Source organism: Sebastes umbrosus, chromosome 3 (genome assembly GCF_015220745.1).
Source record: "Sebastes umbrosus isolate fSebUmb1 chromosome 3, fSebUmb1.pri, whole genome shotgun sequence".
NCBI classification, from domain to species: Eukaryota; Metazoa; Chordata; class Actinopteri; order Perciformes; family Sebastidae; genus Sebastes; species Sebastes umbrosus.
Window position 1 is genome coordinate 5,617,558 of NC_051271.1, and position 21,428 is coordinate 5,638,985.

At 41.4% G+C, this 21,428-nt stretch overlaps 1 protein-coding gene across 2 annotated transcripts in view; it reads right to left on the reverse strand.

The window, feature by feature from the left end:
- The window catches only part of LOC119486018 (zeta-sarcoglycan), a 396,811-nt gene that overhangs the window by 47,036 nt on the left and 328,347 nt on the right, over positions 1 to 21,428 (reverse strand). For both annotated transcript variants that reach the window (XM_037765910.1, XM_037765911.1), the window contains exons 5-6: positions 14,278 to 14,400; positions 9,543 to 9,615 (exon numbers count right to left, since the gene is read on the reverse strand). In XM_037765910.1, the coding sequence (XP_037621838.1) occupies positions 9,543 to 9,615; positions 14,278 to 14,400 (196 nt within the window). The remainder of the gene's footprint in view (positions 1 to 9,542; positions 9,616 to 14,277; positions 14,401 to 21,428) is intronic.

The following is a 21,428-nucleotide window of genomic DNA, read 5'->3' on the forward strand; positions in this document are numbered from 1 at the left end:
CCTTTGCATTTTATGATCTATTTGGGCCGCTATCTATTTGTTTGACATTGTTTTTTTTCACCATGAGCACCAAAATGGAGGATGCGTGCCGTCATATTTTGTATGAATGAGCTTGTCAACGCTCAATCTGACAGCCGTAGAGCAAGGGGGGGACGATCAATCGGAGACAACATGTAAGGTGATAAAGCGCAACACTCAACAGCAACATTCAGTGTCCGCCCGGCCGATCTGCTCCCACAAGTGGACTTTTCAGTCTTTGGTATGAGTGTCTGTCTGACATATAAAGTTCATGATAAACAGACATGGCCAAAACAAACTTCTTCTCCATTTTCTACAGTGACGTCACCAGAGCTTTTCTGCAAAGTTCAGAGATTCTCAACCAGCGTCCGCACAAAAAAGGGCAGTGCGCTCAGAAAAGAAGACGTTTCTCGAGGCGGCCGCTCTCTCCTCGTTGGAAACAATTGAAAAAAGACGCTGGTGCTCAGAAAAAAAGCGCTATATGGACACAGGCCCTATCACGGATTTAAGCAAATTGTAAACCAAATTTTAGAGAAATTAGACGTTTGTGTGCATAGAAAAAGTCTTAGGTCTTTTATTTCAGCTCAAGAAAAAAGGGGAGCGAAAACAAAGGTGTTGTTTTTATGTTATGTTGCCCCAGAAGACGGTCCCTTATTCTGTGGTCTTCCCAAGACGTCTCCAAAATCTAAAACTTTATCAGCAGAACATCTAAAGACAAATATGTCATTACTGCCCATACTACTTGATGGACAAGTGATCACTGGGAATGCAGCACCAAAACACCAGAGCTTAACACCAAAGATAGGCAAAAAAACACCTTGAGGATTAGGACCTAGAACTAAAATAGGATTTAAATTAAACGTATACAGATTACAGCTCCATCAAGGCTGTCCGTCTGCCTGACTCTCAGCCACTCATCTGTCTGTTTAGCTGTCCTTTCTGTTTTTTATAGGCTCGTTGATGTTCTTCCTTCTTTACCTCAATCTCTCCCTACACCTTTGGCAGCTTGCTGTCAATGTTTATTGGGTGATTTCAGGCCTCGTGTCACTCATTTTGCCACAAATATTACTCGTATTTTCCTTTTCTTACCACATCTCGAGTGTATTTCAGTGCGACACCGTGACACTTCTCTCCCCTCTACTCACTCTCGTCTCAAAATTTTGGGGACAAGAATTGACGTCCACCCCAATAAAAGTGATAACTACAACGGCGACAAAAACAAAGTTTGACGTTGTCATCTCTCTAAAAATAGTCACATACGAGTGAAATGTTCATGGGCAAAGCGTAGAATATGAATGAACAGAAAGAGGTGGAAAGAAGGCGAAACAACTGATATGTGGTTTATCAAAAAATGATTGCCAGTGAAGATTGTCAATCAATCGATGTCATGACTGAGTTGCATCAGAGAGAAGCAAAGGTGGTTAAAAAGCAAAAGTGTTAAAGTAAGTATAAGTATAAGTATTCCCTTTACAAGAAGTGTGAGGAAACACAAGAAACAACAGGAATCAAGGTACAGTCCTCTGAGTTAAGACTATAAATATTGAAGAAAGCCTGAAGTTGCAGCATCAAATCACAGTTGATACACACACATGTATAGACATACAATCATGGAAAGACTCAACAATCAAAGGTTATGCAGCAAAGATAACAAGCCAACATGTTTAAAGGTCTCTTTATGGCTCAATTTGTCTTTGATTTGGTCAAAATGCACCAGTTGTGAAAATATGCTTTTGGTCTTGATTGATGTCACTCAGGGCTGAGCTGCCAAATGCTTAAATTAACCTTTCAAAATCTGACAACCGCTATTCTGTCTTTCAGAGGTTGTAGCTCAGTTTTAAAGCTAGAGTGAAGATACTATCATATGAAACTAAAAAACCTAAGGAATCCATTGGTCCCAACCATTGGTGCTTGCTGGGAAGGAGGCTAAATAACGCTCAAACATTATGCAAAATTTTGGCGAGGAAAAACTGGCATTGTCATTTTCAAAGGGGTCCCTTGACCTCTGACCTCAAGATATGTGAATGAAAATGGGTTCTGTGGGTACCCACGAGTCTCCCCTTGATGCAGTGACACAAAATGGAGCGGTTTACGAAATGAAAAAGTGATGTTGGAGACAACCCTGCACCAGTAATAGCTCCAAAGTGTGTGGTGAAGAAATATGACCCTGAATTTTTTTGGATTTATAATTGCAGGCAGTGATGGGTGAGGGTAAGCTGAATAATTATGTGGGTCATTACACATGACAGTGGCATAACACATATTTATAGCCCAGTTTGTCATTTATTTGGGAAAGTGGTCCTCGGAAATTTTTTAACAATCAGAAGTGGGCCAAATAAAATTACAAAAGGTTGAGAACCCCTGCGCGTTTAACAATGAAGTTGTTTTATTTACTAAAAGTGTTGCTGGGGTTTTTGACCTCATATCACCCCAACCTAACAACCTAACAGCAAATGACAAGTTAATCTTATGAAACAATCCGTCTCCAATTTTCTACAGTTCTACATTTTCATGACGCTTTTGTCCAAAGCGACGTACATCTGAGAATTCGTACAACACAAGCAAGGATCTCTTTGCTTTTCATATGTCCAGTAAATATTATCACCTTTGCACGTGGGAACTTTCTTGTCTACCTACGGCTGCATTCACACGGTTGTGGCTTTTGTAGTTAAAGTGCTGCCTCAGCCACAAGTTGTACTGATAATGAAAAGCACTTTTGTTATCACAGTGACTCGCTGGAGACGCTGCTTCTATCAGTAAACCAACTACAAAAACCAGTGTGCTCCAGACAAGAGAAACATCCACGACCAACTTTTCTACAGCTACTTCCTCCATTTTCAGTCTGTTTGTTGTTGTTGTTGTTGTTGGCTGTCTACGTTTTGTCAATCCCTGCTTCTTTTTTCATGTTATTTAGTCAGTGACTGTCATGAATGCTTCTCTAAGATCTTGAGGTACGCTGCTTAGAAAGATGCCAGGCACAGCACTTTATCCAAAGCGACTGCCTTCTGTCTGCCTCCCGGCCACTCCCTCTACACTTTAAAGTGGAAAAGCAGTTTGAAATAGTGTGAACGCGGCTTACAGTGGCGATCACACTGGAGGCTTTCAAAAAGGAACGGCATAGCATTCCTGGAGTGTTCTCTGGGATGCAGGCTGCTGAACATGTTGTTTCTGTGCTACTAGCATAACCCCGTTCTAACACTGTGTTGTGCTTTCATGCCTCTTTAGCTTCAGTCACATCAGCAAAAACTCCTGAAGCCTTTTAAACAACTCTGATAGAAATCTTTACTGCATCCTTCTCTGGTCACTGTGACTGACACATTACACGACTTCAAGGCCTCCTATAGCTACTTCTACTTTGGCTGAGAGGGAATGAAATACAAATGCTTCAATGTATGTTTTTGTTGGTAGTGCAAGTGCTCTTATTTGTATTTTTAAGATCGTGGAATTGGACTATACAGGATTGGAGTAATGTTTGATTCTTTAACTTGTCAAAGTGTCTGATCCACTCTTTCATCTACTCTTTTCAGCCTGTTGCATTGTTCATTTGCAGCCCTGTCTTCTACAAAATTACATTCCCATACAACTAAACTACATTCTCAATAACATTTGGAGAACGAGTGAGAACGAGTGCGGTGTGTGAGTGAAGGCAGGCAGGCAGGCAGAGGAGCAGAGTACAGCAGAGACTCCGGCCCTGGAGACCAAAGCTACGGTCTCCCCTGTGTCTTCTGACCGTGGTCGGGAGGCTAAAGCAGGAAGAGTTAACACTGTTTTGCAAGACGGGTTTCACTAGATATAACTTTGCGGTTTTGGTGCTTCTGTGTAGTTTGTGTTGGAGTCTGAGTCCGAACAGCGTAGCGACACGCGAACGCGCATGGGACACCGACCCGCAATGATTTATAAGTGTAAGAAGTTACAAACAGTACCTTTAAATGTTGGCGTAAACCTAACGAAGTAGTTTTGTTGCATTTTGTTTTACTTTGTTTCAGTTTTGTAGTCATTTTAAGCCAAACCATGATGTTTGGTTTACGAAAGCTAACCAAGTTTTGTTTCCTAAACGTAACCAAGTAGTGTTATAGCGTTTTTTGTTTAGCTTTTGTTTTAATTTACATTGTTAATCAGGTGTTTAAAACGGTTTAAAATTGCGGCTGTAATCCGGGAGAAAATACATTTCCCTCGAAACGTAACTGAGAATTTACTTTAGTTCTATAGACATGTAATGTTGTAGGAAACAGGGTTGATCCCCAGCATACAATGAACGCAAATTACTGACAAATGATTGTACAACAGTAAAATATTCTCTTAAAAGTGCATTAAAGCACGCAAGATTCAGATTGACCTATACTTTATCTTTCCTGATAGGAATTTCTCGACCTGCACTTTATCACGTAAAGTGTGTTCCATCTATCTTTCTGTTTCCCTCTTTTCCTCTCTCTCCCTCGCTCACTGTTAAACTGTAAGATAGATCATTAGCTTTAAATGGACTTCAATCCGCTCATTACATGTCCCATTTACCTTCACTGCATAACGCTCTACTTTTCATAACGAGACAGAAAAAAGAGAGGGAAGATAGAGGCAGAAAGAGGGAACGCACACGTGGGAAGATCTAGACAGAATGAGAACGACAAAAGACAAAAGTGTGCGTGTGAATAAGAGAGTTAGTCAACAAGAGAGAGTCAGGAAGCGGAGAGATGAGGACAAAGATACCACGAGAAAAAAGGAGACAGATAGAAAGATAGAACGTTCCAACCAAAAAAGGGATTAAAATCTTAGCTGAATAAAGTATCTGTGAATTAAGAAAAGAAAAGAGAACCTGTACTTTATTTGTAGTGTTGATACAATCTCTACTAGAAGTGTGAAATATCTATTAATATCGAATACACCTCAATCAAAAACAGATGAAAAATCCTCCTGATAATGGCTACGCTTCAGTCCGTTGTGTCTTTCCCTCCCATTTAACAGCTAATGACTGACGACAGAGAGGGGGAAGTATCTGAAGCATGTAATCGCCTTTTTATCAGTGTTATTTTTCTATGGTTTTCATTAACCCTGCAGTAGTTGATGCAGTGGAGAGGTCAGTGCAATGTGTGTGTGTGTGTGTGCCACTTGCTGTTTCATGATGTATTCAAACTGTTGCACTGACGAAGCTGTGTGTGGGGTGATAAGTGGTTTCACTTCATGCATACAATAAATTTGTGTTTTAATGTGGGTTTTAAGCCATAAATTCTTTGTTTGTGTGTGTTTGTGCACTTTAATGGGTTAGTTGTGCTTAATGGGTAGGCAATACTAAGTGTCAGTACTTTTATGTTGTGTTTTCTACAGCTCATTTGAAATGGTTTTATTATATGTTAAAGCAGCAGCAGGTAGAAAATGGGGCAAATATGATTTAAAAAAGTATTTATTTTTTTTTTAAATCATGTGCCTCTGTGTCCTCCGGTGCTCCTAATGGCATCTGCAGGATTTCACAGACCGGAGGAAAACAACCAATCAGAGCTGATCTGGAGCCTGCCGTCTCTGAGCAGTTGTCAATCACTTGCGAACTGCGATCAAACGGTCAAACTAGGCAGCGCTGATCAAATATGAATCAATATTCTGTTACTGTAATGCCTATTTCTCTCCTCAAATGTTTTCAGAAACTTCTTGTAGTTTACTGTTTAGCTGTAAGATTAGAAGTTTGTGACCCGGCAGCCATGTTGAGATCAAGTTGAGGAAATACCAAGCACAGCACACCAACTGGACCACAGCCAATAGGAACGCTCTCTCTCTGAAATGACCTGTGATTGACCAAAGTCTCCCATCACAGCCTGAAAACAGAGCCATGAGGAGGTGCAGAAGTCTTGAATTACAATATGCTGAAAGGTTATTATGGAATTTTTGCCCAATGATGCCAAAAACATTCTGCCTACTGAAGCTTTAAGAGAGGGAAGTCTTGTTTGTGATGATGCTGATGATGATGATGACAGGGGCAATTCAGGCAAAACTGATTCATTGAGTGCTTTTTAACAGCAATCATTTGTTTTATGTATCTCCACAGAAGTGTTAATGACATGAGACTGTGTAAACCTGATGAAAAATAAAACAGCCCTCATGTTTAGATCAGCAGTCACTGCAGTGCTTCCCTTTTTCTTTCCTCACCTTCACCGCAGGTTTCAGCGCCTTGCTTATCTGCACTGACCCGTCCATTGACCCAATGTTCTCGCTCCTCCTCCTCCTCCCTGTATCTTTCCATCACCACCTAACTCTATCACTTCTCGGTTTCCTTCAACTAATCTAACTCCTTGTAGTTCACCCACTGCTCGAGATGCCTCCTCCCTCTCCTCTCTTCTCCTTTGATCCCTCGGCACATATGGGGTCCTGTTTCCTCTACTAACCATTTTGCCTCGCTTTCAACCGTTCTTTTGTCTCTCTCTGTCCATCCATCTCATACCTCTGTGTCAAATAAATTCAATTTCTCTCTGTTTCTGAATCTGTTTTATGTCTGACACATTTTTTTTTAGGTTATTGCTTGGAATTATACAGTGAGAAGAGAAAGGGATATACGGGAAAAGAGAGAGAATGAAGACATCTGACAAATGTCTCATGCTGGATTCAAACCCAGGATATGGTCATCATGTGTCTCGGATCACTGAGCGACCGAGGCACCCCTTGGGACGCAGATATGCTTGCTTTTTAACCACGCGGTGGTGTTGCGGAATGTGTCGCGTTCATTTCTGAGGACGTACACAACCGCAGGATACGTAAGGCAGCGTCATAATGTGGTTTAAAGCAAGAATATCTCCGGCTTAAAGTCTTACTTTCCATACCCTTATGGATTCTTCATTGCCGCATACAAAACATGGGGAATTAGATTTATGGCAGTGTGAATGCATGCAAACTAAAAGAGTGGCACAAATGGAGGGAGGTATAGCCTTGGTTCAGACAATGCTAACTAAGTCAAATAACCACATGAGTGATCTAAAATTCAGCATCAATTTGAGCAGGCAATTTACTCAGTGCAATAAAGTGAAAAGAATAATTTCAACAGGGACTCTATTAAGGTGCTTGTAAATGTTTTAGAGAGGAATAAGCCATTGGTGGTGCAGCTGCCAAGCTTGATGAAAGCTGATTAAATGCATGATTGAATAAAGAAATGAAATGCTTAAATGGAGTATTAAGCAACCAGCATTGTCTTACAATTCCCTCGCATTTTAAAAGAATCATAATGGCATGTCGTGTGGTGTCATCAGCCTAGCCGAACATTGTCTCGCCAAATTATCTGCTCCTTTTTAAAGCCAGTAAATGGAAAACACACACATCATACAGCTTTTTTTAGTTGACAAGTGGTCCTATGCTTTGGTTCAATATCTTATTTTTTTTCCACAAAAGAAATGAACTGTGGCTATTTTGCACATCCTGAATGCCTTCATATTTTTGCTGTATCCCATTATGTGGTGCTGCTACGACTCAATCTCCCTGCAGGAGCCAGTTCGATTTAATCTATTCTTCTGTACACTAACTTCCATCCCCTCCCCCTGAACTCTTTCCCTCTGTCACCCTCATCTGCCCCCTGCCTTCTTCTTTTTTCTGTCTTTGATTGTCCTCTTCATCACTCCTACCCCGGGCCTGCTTCCTCTCCCTCTATCCAGTCAATTGTATCTCTTCTTGCCCTCTTCACTTTTTTCCTTTTGTACAGAGCATTCCATGCATCTATACGTTTCCACTTCATCACTTCTTCAACATCCCTTCTCCGCCTCCCTTTCGTCCCCTTCCACCCTGGCCTGATTGCACTTTCCTCCCTGGCCAAAAGCCACTTGAGCTAAATCCTGTCTGACGATGCCCGAATGAGGCTCAGACATTAGTAATGAAGGAACCACACCAGTTGGCTACCTTCGGTTCTGAAAAGTGAAGCCAACACTGAAGTGCCTTAAACTTGCATTCTTTCTGATCGCCAGCAGGGGGCGACCTCTTGTTGCAAAAATATGTCAGATTGCATAGAAGTCTATGAGAAAATGAGCCTACTTCTCACTTGATTTATTACCTCAGTAAACATTGTCAACATGAGTTTATGGTCTCAATCGCTAGTTTCAAGTCTTCTTCAATACAGCATGATGTTCATTTAGTAAATTATGGTTCCATTTAGAGTCAAATAGACCATAAAGCAGGGGATGCTTTAGGCGTGGCTACCTTGTGATTGAACGGTTGCTTCTAGGGCTGGGGCGATATGGAGAAAATCAAATATCATGTTAATTCTGACCAAATTCCTCGATGTTGTAGGGTTGACTATTCTTGCTTTTACAAAATATTAACATAATGAGATTTTTGATAAATAATAGAAAAGCTACAACAGTCTGGTAAGTTCAGAAAATTAGATCACTTGTAATTACTTTAATACAGCCTTTAAAACCAGGAAAAGACGGCACTTGTGTCATATTACGATATCCAAAGTCTAAGACTATATTTAGTCTTATATCACAATATCAATACAATATTGATATATTGCCCAGCCCTAGTCGCTACCACAGTGTTGTCTTTTGGTCGCCTAAAAATGTCTTATTCAGCGTTCGGTTGCACTTAGCTCCACCTTCTCGTGTCACTTATGGTTGCAAAAAACCAAGATGGCGACGGCCAAAAAGCCAAACTCCAGGCTTCAAAATGTCAGTCAACAAACGTCCACTTCTTTTATACTGTCTCTGAAGCACACATGTGCCTTAGAGAAACCTAAATCACGCTTCGGGAGAGGGTACGAGGAAAAGAAATACATACATTTAGCTGCTGTGGTTCCTTCTAAAGCAGTTAGAGGGGAACCAGCAGTCTGAGCTTATTGCTATTGTAAGCAACTTTGGATCAGACCGAGCTGAGCCTGCGTTGCGTTGCGTAAGCATTATTGAGGAGCCGCCTGTCGTTTTTTCTAACCGATTTGTATAAATAAAAAATAAACCAAAAGGTTCCATCAGTTACCAGCTTGACAAGACGCTGCCCTCATTAGCTCCCATCAGCTTGAAACAACTTGGTCTGATGCAAACTGTGTTTTCATAGAGCTGAAGTATACCTGCTAAAAATGTAATAAACTCTCGTAGTAAACAAGAGAAGCTTAGCGGGCACCGTGCTCTACATGTGCTCACGTGGATGTATCAGAAGGAAGGCTACATTGGGTAACAGCCTGACCCTTGTACACCGCAGCCCAGAGGGCGTTTGTTCGCTCTGTCAGGCTGCCAATCAGCAGCACACCTCTCTCTGCAGCGGGCTGATTATAAGTCATGAGCACGCTGTACCACAGGACCGGCTAGTTGGCAAACTCAGCTGCTCACGTCTTTACATAACATCTTTTTTTATCCTAAACTTGTTATTTGTGGTGTTACTATCTGAGCAATTATTCACAAAAACACACACTTCATAAATATTCTACCACAACTAAAATATTAACAACAAGGGGAACTTGTAAAGCGAGCCAATGTGCCAGACTGCGCATGCACGCACGCACGCACGCACGCACGCACGCACGCATACAACACACACACATGCTTACTCACAAAATAATTTAGAGTACTTACTTCAGGTCCTGGAAGGGTTCTGCCCGTACATGTGACGTCTCTACAGAATGGCTGAACACCACGCCTTCGTTCCCTGTAGAGAGGGTAAGAGTGGATGAAAGGAAGGACAAGACAACACTTCCATTTCTCTTGTTTCAAAGCCTGCACGCTATTGCATCATTCCTCTATTCTTGGAGCTGAGGCAGACGCTTAAAATGCATGACACACTGCTAAGATCCACCATGTGTCATAGAAATGATGTTCAAATATGACAGTATTTCCTGTAGCAATATATATCATTTACCCAATGTTGTATGTATGTATGATGATAGGTGCCGGTACTCCCCTTATTCACATGTTGGCGTGTATTGGGCGGTATCAGCAATCTCTTGCGACTAATCCCTATTATTATTTCTTTAAGCATGTTATACTGTGTCTTTTTATTGCTATTATTATACGTGGGCTATGCATCTTCTATTGCAACTAGAACATTATAGTGAAACGTTGGTATGTTTGTATATTTACCCATAGTGTTAGTACTTAGGGTGCTATCCTGTGTTATTTGTAGCCTACATATTGTTATAATATATAATAGGATGTGTATAGGCTGGAATCAACAGCAGCCAGACAGACAGGCAGGTGTGTATGCAGAGCTGAGGTGTGTGAGCTCTTCATTCAGGTTTTAGGAGCAGTGTCACAATATGCCGAGGAGTAAAATGTAGAAGTGCCGGTACTGCGAACCGGTGAGTACCGGCCCACTTTGAGCACTGAGATGGGGAGGATGGAGAGCTGGGTGGTGTTTGACTTCAACATTACAGACGGGGGTTTATGTCTCGTTTCTCACTGAAAGTCAGTGTTGACTTGATTATTAAAATAATTAATCAAAGGCATAATCTTGCCCAAAACTTAACAAAGTTGTTTAAAGTAGTTAACCACAACCTGTTCTGTATTTTCCTCGGTGGCATTACATTTCCCGAAAAAACACATTTGACAAATGCTAAACAGTATGCAGAACACAGGAGCATAATTGTTCTTAGAAAGGTTGGCTCTGATATAATGCAGTGTTTAACTCCCCCCCGTGTGCAGCAAGCACCTCTGCTTTAGCCTGCAGCCCTGAACAGATGCTTGGGGGGGAGAGCGCTGGTCATGGCTCCTGCTGAGACCGTAGAAAGCATGTTGGAAACTCAGCACTGCTACAAATTTAATACTGCACAAGGCAACTTTGCCCATTGGCAGGATCAAAGGTGCGGTTGTACCTCCGAAAGGACCAAAACTTGAAGTGTACGGTTGCTTTTTTTTTCAGTTGAAACACAGTTTTCTGAGGTGTATTCAAAGAAACACTGCACAGATGTGCTTCTGTGCAACGGCCAACAGAAAGAAACAAGAAAAGAGAACATGCTCCCAGTTCTCTCAACAACAGAAGAGATGACAAGTGTGTTGATGTTTGATTTTCTACTCGGTACAATGGTATTTCTTGCTTTGTCGACCACAGGCCGTGTTCCTTCCAGCCTCTGCCTGTGTTACTTTTGGTCTCACTTCTATATTTACAATACCCCCCTGAGCATGACATGTTCATGAGCTTGTTATGAGCCTTTTGGGTGGCACCTGTCCCGGTGGTACACAATCCCCCATGAAGTGTTTTCAAAAGCAGAGCCAGTTCATTGGAAGCAACACAATTCACACTGGGTTTATATTTTCACAAATGGAAATGAAGAGTAAGCCCACTAGTGTCACATCTCACTAGCTGCCATGGCACTGGCTTACATTGGCTGATTCTCACCAGCAACAGGCTCACATGCAATCTTCCAAATTACTGTAGCTATGCAGTCTTTGCTGTACACCTATCGCCACTGCAGAGGGCAGCAATGTGTGGGAACACTGTTCGTCTTAAATTAAAAAAAAAAAAAAAAAAAGTACCGGTCTACAAATCTAAATAATACATAAATAAACCGTGGCATAGCATGGACCTCAGTGCATGAGCTGAATGGATGTGTTCATAATTGCATTCTTTCCGCCGTTCAGTTTCTTATCTCTGACCTCGATCAAACAGTAAATGATGGTGACATTCTTTCAGAGTGCCTCTAATGGACACATCTCCCCAATTACCCAGGCCTGTGTGTGTGTAGTTTGCCTTGAAAGTTGAATTTGTGTAAATGTATATTTTATGTGTTCCTGGGAAATAAAATAAAAGAATTACTGACATATTCAAACACGCAAGCAAATTGAGATGTGCACACACACACACACACACACACACACTTCCACCTGATTTTCTCTGTCACATCTAATGAGAGAGGATGAGTAAATGAGACAAAAACAGATATTGTAGTGCACCAAAGGGAAATCTTCCTCTCTCACTTCTTTCATTTTACTTAAATTGCTTTGTCTCTTTTTTTCCTCTGCAATTATACTCACCTGGCTTTGCTCAGACCTCTCATCCGCCTGTCTCTTTTTCGCTTCCTCTCTCTCTTTCTGTTCCTACTGTATCTCTCTCTCTCTCTCTCTCTCTCTCTCTCTTGTTCTAACCTTTTTTTTTTCGAGATTCAGCAAAAATTGCTCTGCTTGCTGACCCAAGTCTTGTTTGGCTGCACTCGTCAAGAGCACTCTGTTTAACAGCTTACAGTGTGTACGTACTGTAAGCTGTGTGTGAGTCCTCAAGCAACCTTGTTACATAAATTAGTCTGAGCCCACTGTTCGTCCACCGCTGGATCTGCCCCTTCATGAATCATGAGAAAAAATCAGTTCCTCATGAATGCGGAAAATTAATGTCAACACTGTGACCTCTACAATGATCTATACTGTAAATGTATGTGGAATGATTTACACTCATCTTTAGCTTCACCATGATGCACTATTTTACACTGATATGATTGATACTGCCCTTTTAATTACAATTAAGACAGCAATAAGTCATGATGGTGTCATTATATGATTATATACTGTATTAGATATATGGATGAAAAATTAATTTCAGTTTGTCAGAGCATCTTGGGTGTCTTACGAAACTCCCAACCAATTAATTTGTACTGCAAAACATGTTGAAAATTGCCTCAATTAAAGATACCTAATATTAAAGGTGCCCTGTGGAGTTTTCTTTTAAACAAACAAAAGTTATGTTTACATTCAGTGTTGCTCACCAAAACGCATTGAGTGTATCTTTAAGCTCTAACAAATGTGTAACATGCATCTCCTTCCTTATAAAACATGTAAAGGTGCTAAATACGGAATTGGGAGCATTTTCTATTGCCTCTCAACGGCTCTCAACGTGGCGCCGGCGAGCTGTGCGTCTTGCAGCTGACGGTGCCAAGGCCAAATCCCAATGTCCATACTCACAGACTTCCAGACTTTGAGGCGCGGTCCCGCAAAGTCCTTGAGGGTTTAGGGCCGTCCCAGTGTCAAATTGTCGAGTCCTTGAGGGCTCTCTCGCAGACATTTTGTGCCATTTATTAACATTTTCAGTAAGTCCGCATTTCTGCAGACTGTGCCTGAGGGAATAACCCACAATTCATGGCGTTGTGACACAGAGTTACCGCGGTTAGGGAAGCCCAGAGGCGTAAAAAAAAGGTGAGCAAAGAGGACGGCACACAGGTGTTCAGCCAGGCCAATTTAAATTTGCACAGAAACATTAATATCAAGGATCTAAGATAAAAACGGTGCATGGTATGGATGGTACATGAAATCAGAGGAATGCAAGCATTAGACTATATTACACACCTGGTTTATTCATCAACCATTTCTTTTAACTGTCTTAATGAAGTTTTTGTTACCTCATTTCTAGTAAGGCAAGAGCCTGGAACACGTTCAAATAGGCAGTAAAATATGTTAAATAAAAACGGTAACGTGATATGTCATGGCAAAGTGCTGTCCCATTTGTATTTATACCATTTCAAGCCCTTGCAGCCTCTCACACTCAACCATTTGCCAGGTGATGTCAGTGAAGTCCCTGAGGGTTCAGGGCTTAAAGCCTTTAGGGGGGACATTGGGATTTGGCCTAACAATGCAAACAACAGCCAAAGTGCTGACAGAGCTAACAGCGTTTACCTGGAGGGGGAACCGGAGGGTGGGTGCTACCGTTCTGTGACAACGCTGTTGGTCGGGACGGTGTTATCAGCTGTAACCGCCGCATGAGAGCAGTGCAGAGCGGCGGCCGTGAGCTAGCCAGTGGGGTGTGCTCACATGCACGGACATGCACTAAAAGCACGCGCGGCCGGCCGGTACGGCTACGTCAACAAAGCGCGGTGAAACTCAAATTACAACGCATACAGAGGGGGAGCGACTTAATTCTCTGCTCAGGTAGACATCACTCCACTATATCTTTACAGCAAATAGTTGTTTGCTGCTATATTAATGCTCTGAATATCGAACTTAGCACCATTAAGTATTTTAAATCCAGAAATGTTTACATCCATGTTTACTTGCATCTTCTTCTTCTTCTCTGCCTTTGCTGGCACATTGCTGCACATCTTAGCGTGTCATTTTAGCGTGTTACCCCCACCTGTGGATCAGTCGAATCGTGTGAAATCACTGGCAGGACTGTGTATCCTGTCACCCACGTGCACCCACGCAAGCACATGCATTCTGGTGCAGGTGCACAGGATTAACAAAACGGGTGCCCACTCATAGAAAAAAAAAAAACTCCACAGCGTTCGTGGTCACAAACTCCACAGGGAACCTTTTTAAGAAAAAAACTGTACTTAAAAAACACCATATTGGTCATTAGTACAGGATGTGTTGTGCTTTTTGTGCGTACTCCTACCTGTGACTCTAAGTTTCTCGGTGCCGATGCTGATCTCCTCTTCATCTGCGGAGAACAGAACTCTCTCGCCATCTGCACTCCTCACCTCAAACCTCTGACACTGAGCTTCTACCATTTCTGAACCTGAGGAAGAGAGAGAGGGAATAGAGAGAGAGAGAGAGAGAGAGAGAGAGAGAGAGAGAGAGAGAGAAGTGCACCGGGTTAATATTCATAACGGAGGAACATTCAAGGCACATAAAACGGGCCATCTGGTTAGATGTTTCCATCCAAAGCTCCTTACAGAACCATTAGTGCATGAAGGTTTATCGTGAACGACCACAGAGGGATATGAACTCTGAACTCCAGCATCGATAAGTGTTGTCTTGCTGCAACACCAGTGCAATATCAGTACAGATATTGGGACCACTAACATGATCCATGCTGTTGTGATACTGTATGTAATCAGCAGGGACATATAGAGAGATAATTATGCCTGTGGAACAATGTCCCACTTAGTGTGGATAATCCACAGAACAAGCCTTTCTACTGAAGATACAGTCAATATGAAAACTGTTGACAGCGTGCTCTGTGGTTTATTCAAAGTGAAGAGGGCTGTTTCTGGAAAGGGTATTTTTAGCATTTACTGTTTTATTCTTAGCATACAACTTGGGTGAAGTGACCCTTTTAAGCTTAAGAGTTGATTATGTAAAATCACTTTGCATCAGCCATTGACAGGAAAACAGACTTTAAATAATATGAAAACATTACAGATTAGTATTCCATAGATTGTTTTTAATCCATGAAAGCAACATAGTGTGCAGGTAGGTGGTGTGATACACACACCTTCACAGTAAAGATGAACTGTAAACTGGGACCTCACAGGTGAAATGTTACAAACAGTCAGACTCTCTTGTGTTTGGAGTCCCTGTAAAACTTGAGCATTATAACTTTCACCTTAAATTACATTTCCCTTTATGATTTGGCCTTGAGGACAAAAAAAACATCCTTTGAAGAGAATTGCGGGGTGTAGTCAAATCAGCTCTCTTCAGAGTATTTACATGCACTGGGAGAGGTGCTTACTGCGACCAACACACATTACATTTCTCTTAGAACTCCCGTTGAGCTGATGTATTTGATAGTTGAGTCCACAAGGAAAGGCAGTGCTTTGGTAACCTGCAGGTAACACTGTGTTAGTGCCACATAATGAAATATCATGTTGTCCGCACTGCAGTGAGAAACACATGAAGAAATACTTGATAGGCCACTTTTAGTTACACTTTTGTATGTATGTCAAAAAGGTTAAATCAGCAGTAAATGCATTTGCTATTATTTCCTATTTGCTTAGGGGAGGTATGTGGTTATTGTCTATGGTTATCTAATAACAAGTCACCTATTATTTGTTGATAATTGCTGCAACAGACAAAAAAAGTGACTGTTGATATCAAAGTCTTTCATATTGTTTAAAATTAGGTGTGTTTCTCGTTCTAACCAGAAATGTGGGATTTTTTTTGGGCATGCATCTCTGTAAACTGTTGGCTAGTTGGTTTGTGAACAACGCACAGAGCCGTGTGTCGCAACCTGCCGTAAAAACCCATATTGAGATGCTGATTGCGTCGTATAAATGTCCAAAAAATGCTCCTAAAACCTGAATAATATCGGTACATCCCACGTCTTAGTCAGAAAATGCACAATTCTGAATAAAGCCTTATTCAGAATATCCAAACGGAATATGCTGTTTACATGATATCAAATTCGGAATATTGTCATATTGTGAATTAAGGGCGTTTTCACACCTGTAGTTTGTTTGCTCTGGTCTGAATCAGGGACCAAATTGTTACCATGCTGCATATCAAGACGTACAGAGGACAGAGGCGTGCATTAACCCTCCTAAACTGTGATGTGCTCATCGGCCTAAAATATTTCCTAGGATCCATCCATCAGGTATGCCCGTGGTCTTCAACACAGCCTGACGTAACACCTGTTTAGTACTGATGTGAATAGCGAGGGCAAGTGTAGGCTCTTTTGTAGTAATGTTGTCTGGTGTCTGGTGTTGACATGCACAATGCAGTTTGCTACATTGCCAAAAAGGTGCCATGCTTTCTCCAGTTGGGAAGGATCGAGGTCAGATCATCACAAACGGAGCATACCGAACCGTGCCGCAGTTAGTTTGGAAGCGGCACGACATTTCGCTTGTTTTGGTGAGCACCCGAGTGCGATTGCTGTGTTCACACCTGCCCAAACGATCATCACCAAGAGGGTAAACGCTCCAGGGTTCGATTCAACCGAACTAAACAAGGGAGGTGTGAATACGCCCTGATAGTGGAATATTAGTGTGCATGTAAATGTAGTCACTGTAGATTAGTTGCTGGTGCCTTTTCAAGAAAATATTGGCAGTGAGATTTGAAAAGTTGATAAATCACCAACAGTGCTCACGATAGCAGTTTTGCTTTAGATCATTTTGTGATTTGGACTGTGATGTGCTGCCATGCCAACCCTGCTGAGCCCAAAGAGAAGTCTCTCTCTCTCTCCTTTCTTCACTGTCTGGTCTCCCAGGCTATTACAAGTGTCAATTAGAAACCCAGAGTGCCTTGTCAGTAATAATCAAACTTTATTAGCAGCCATCAATCTGGGATTAAGCTCCTTTTCTCATCTCTCTCTCACTGTCTTTATCCTGTCTATCTCTCCATCCTTAAGCCTCTCACTCCCCCACCGAGTGTGTGAAAAAAGCAATTGAGATTTGTGTTGTGAAAGGCTCACCCTAAAGCAAGGTGTGTGTGTGTGTGTGTGTTACAAATGTATGCAAAGACTTAGGGGATGGATGTGGGGGGAGTGGGGATGGTTGACAGTTAGAGATGGGGGAAGTATGGTGTGAGGGGAATGTGAGAAGGGAAGAAAAAAAGAGGGTTTAAGTTTAAGAAGGAGCGATAAAGGGAAAGTGAAGCTGGTTTAAATTGGAGATGTGCTGTGCTGGTTGCTGTCTCAGACATCCAGCTAGTTCTCTTTGGCTGTTCAGCTCTTGTCCTATAATACAGCTCGTATGTGCAGATTTCCAGCATGGGTGCAGGTCAGCATATTTCCAAAGATTTGTGTTTTATTCACATTTTTTCTCGTCTTCTTAGTAAGGGTGTATAAAAGATTCTGAAGATGGGCAGCTTCAGTGATAGAGGGAACTTGGAAAAACTTAGTCCGAGGTAAATGGAGGTTAAGTCCTTGTGTATTGGACTATGGCTGCAACTAATAATTATTTTCATAACTGATTAATCTGTCGCCCTTTATCTGGATTAATTGATTAGTTGTTTGGTGTAAAAAATATTAGAAAATGGTGTAAAAAATATTAGAAAATGGTGAAAAATGTTCCACAAAGCTAAAGATGATGTCCTCAAATGTCTAGTTTTGTTCACAACTCAATGATACTCAGTTTACTGTCATAGAGAGGTAGAGAAACCAGAAAATATTCACAGTAAAATCGCTGGAATGAGAGAATTTTTACTTTTTTATTCTTAAAAAATTATGTAAAATGATCTGATTAATCGATTACAAAATAGTTGCCGATTAATTTAATAGTTGACAACTAATCCATTAATCGTTGCAGCTCTATATCCGCCACATCTACTGTAGAAGAAGAGCAGGAACATAAAAGACAAAGAGGTAATAGAAGACATTATGTCACTGTCCATAACGTAATGCCTATTTACAGATAGGAGACGACCGCTGATAAAATTATATGCTCTTTAACTACAGTGGTACGACTCAATCTTCTCTTTGCACTGGAGCTGTAATATGTGATTATATAAGAATTGTGCCTCTGGCTTTAACGCTAAATCGAAATGAACCTGGGAGAAGAAAAAAAAAATGCTTATGGAATGAACAAAAAGTAATTTGGTGCTCTATACGTGTGCAGCAGAAGCAGCAGCAAGTTGGCGACAAAGTGGCCGGAAGTTATTTGTTTCAAATGATCGCTTAGAGAAAAGGACTGACAAGAGAGCGGAGCGATGGCCGGCGGTAACATCTCCGCTGAGCAGTTTCACTTCATGCAAATGAACGTTGATGTGGTGTAGCGATGGGAAAATAAACGGTAGATGTGTTCCCTTTATGTTTTTTTAATGCTGCAAAACTTCTTCTGAGTTTGGTTCTAATTGATGTGTCAGTCAGTAATCCTCTAAAGTGCGAAATGGAAGAAAGGCTTTTTATAGCTGAAATGTTTGTTCTGAATGTCTGTTAACAGTGACAACAGTGAAAAGAAAAAAATCATAAAAAGCATGGAATATCAAGGCTCTCCGCAGCGAACCTAATGAAATCCAGACACTTTGAAACGACATAACTCCACTGCGTTAAATGTCTCCTGTCATTGCGCACATTCAGTTGTCAGCAACACGAGGTTGTCCAACAATAACTATCTCATCTTTTTTTAGTTTCATCTCGTTAGCAATTTGCAGGTAGCTAATGTTAATTCTGTGTGAATTAAGTGCTTTTGGTCAATTAATTTGCTCCTGCGAATGTCTCTCCCACTGATACCACCAAAGTAATTCTGCTGTCACCAGTAACAACAGGACTCCTCGTTAGGCAGACATGTTAATTGATGTGCTGATTTAAATAATCACTTTCTGACAAGATCGCCTCTGTTGTCACAAGTGCCTCCCTCAGCAGGATCCTTCAGTAATAATAAAGCTTTTAGAATATCTCACTGATGAAAAGAGGTGCTGGAGAGAAAAATACATAAGAAGAAGCATTACAGTACAGCATGTGACTGAAGGCCTGAGTCAGAACTGAACTTCCTGAGAGATCAAGCGTGTGACATGAGCTTCGGTCTGCTGAGCCATTAGGGGGCCCTGCAGAAATCACAAGCATTTAAATGTTTAAACCATGGTGCTGGAGCCCTGTGTTCACTTTATTACCACTTTCAAACACAAACACTACATTTCATTTGGGATAATAAATGCATGCTCTGCTCACTTTTGCCTTTTCGTACCAGCCTGCTGTCACATGTTAATTTCTGGTTGTCATGGTTCACACTGAACCCCCGTTGGCAACTACAGCTCCACACATATCCCTGCTCAACAATATGCTCACACCACAACACATTTGTTGAGGTCATTAACAGCAGATATTGCAATATTTACAATGATGTATGACGGTGTGTGTGTAACTAATTACCTCCGCCAAGGCCTTGTATTGTTTTCACCGGTGTTGGTTTGTCTGTCTGTCTGTCTGTCTGTCTGTCTGTCTGTCTGTCCATCTGTCCGTCTGTCTGTAAGCAGGATTACTCCAAAATCATGATCCGGATTCGGGAATTTTTTTAAGAATTCCGATCAGCCTGAGCATTAAAGGTCCCATATTGTAAGAAGTAAGATTTTCATGCCTTTAAGTGCTATATCACTACTGTGACAGTTTGGAAACGCTCAGTCCATGGAGAAATACACAGAGTCCGAAGTCAAAAACTGTGTCTTTGAAACAAGCCGTCAGGATTTCTGTCCATTTGTGAGGTCACAAATATGCAATATATAGACTATTTCACAGTTTTAAACGTAAACATCTGAAATGTGTCCCAGTTTATTTCCGGTTGCAGTGTATGTGAATGACATCAGCTGACAGGAAGTAAACATGAACCCAAGCTGTTGCCTAGCAACGCGATTTCATTGAAATTCCATTGAAATGAGCTAAAACGGAGCGTTTCAGACAGAGAGCAAATAAAGGCATATTCAGGCAGACAGTGTGAGGAAAATAAAAAAAATGTTTAACATTAAATATAAACATGTTGGGTAGAAACACAAAATACAAGTATGAACCTGAAAATGAGCATAATATGGGACTTTTAAGACAACAGGGTATAACACATGCGCAGTGTAACTGATGACGCATTGATGACGCATGACCCCGCCTTTTTCCTCCTTCTGAGAGCAGAGAGATACGTGTGTGGATGTGTGTGCGGGAGCTGCTGTCCGTCCGCGGTGAGACAGAAAAAAACGGTAGATGACGGGATGAGAGACAACGTAGTGTAACGTTATACAGACACAACAGGGCTGCTGAATGAGAGAGGCATCTGCCGATACGTTACACGGAAACACACCGTGTTAATAATAAGCCGACCACCTCACGGTACCGCCAGCTGTGAGCTGTGATCTGTTTTTAAAGTCACGAACCTTGGCGGAGGTCTGCGCTCTCCGAATGCCATTTTAGTTTTCTTTATTTTAGGTCATCTTATTAATGCAAAAACCAATATTCTACAATCTGCTTTTATCTGACATATATATAAGAAAGAAAAAAAGTCATATCTTAACACTATCAAACTTCTCCAAAGTGTGTTCTTCTTTGAGCAGTTTTAAAAGAAAGTGAAATATGTATTATTATGAAAATGTCACTTTGCCTATGACCTTTCATGTAATGGTTGAGATTAGGGATGGTAATTTTGAAATTTTTTTTTTACAGATAATCAACCCTCGTTAACCGATTAATAACCGTTAGCCGACAAGATCAGTGCGTTTCATGCAGTGGTGCGCCAGCTGCAGTGCATGAGCACAACAGACAACTGAGTCCCCAGTTCACCCTTCCGGGAGCGTTACTGGGATGCTGCGTGTAGGGTCGCAGCCACTTTCTCCACGGCATTATTTAGTTTAGTTTAGCAGGTTGTCAGCTTGGTGTTTGCCCGGCGTAACGACAGCAAGTGTCCAACAAATCGCGTGTGTGTTTGTGCTACTTTCGCAGCTGAAGCGTTGCTGGAGGCTTCGTGCTCGCCATTGTAACACACACACGGTCTGTCAGCGTGGCTGCTGTTAAAGCCTAGTGCTGTTGAGCCTGTGAAAGCTCCACTGAAAAAAAACAGTGGTTTCTATTACATGTTCAAGGGCACATCAACGCCAGTTTGGATGCTGAGGTTGGAGAAAGTGCTTCTAATTCACAAATTCAACTCAGTGTTATCCGCCAGAAGCACGATTCCCGACACTAGAACTGCCCCTGATGGTCACTTATGTATTTATAGGGTCTTTTCATCACACTTTTCAATTAACTCGGCCTCAGTTAGATCCTCCTCTTGTTCTTTCAACTCAAGCTCTGAATAGGGTAAAACAAAAGAAATAATTTGTTCAACTTTTCACTTTTCCTTCAATGGGATTCTCCAATTTGTATTCTGTAATTAATGAAAAGAGGACATTAAAATGGTGATTGTGTAACTTTTT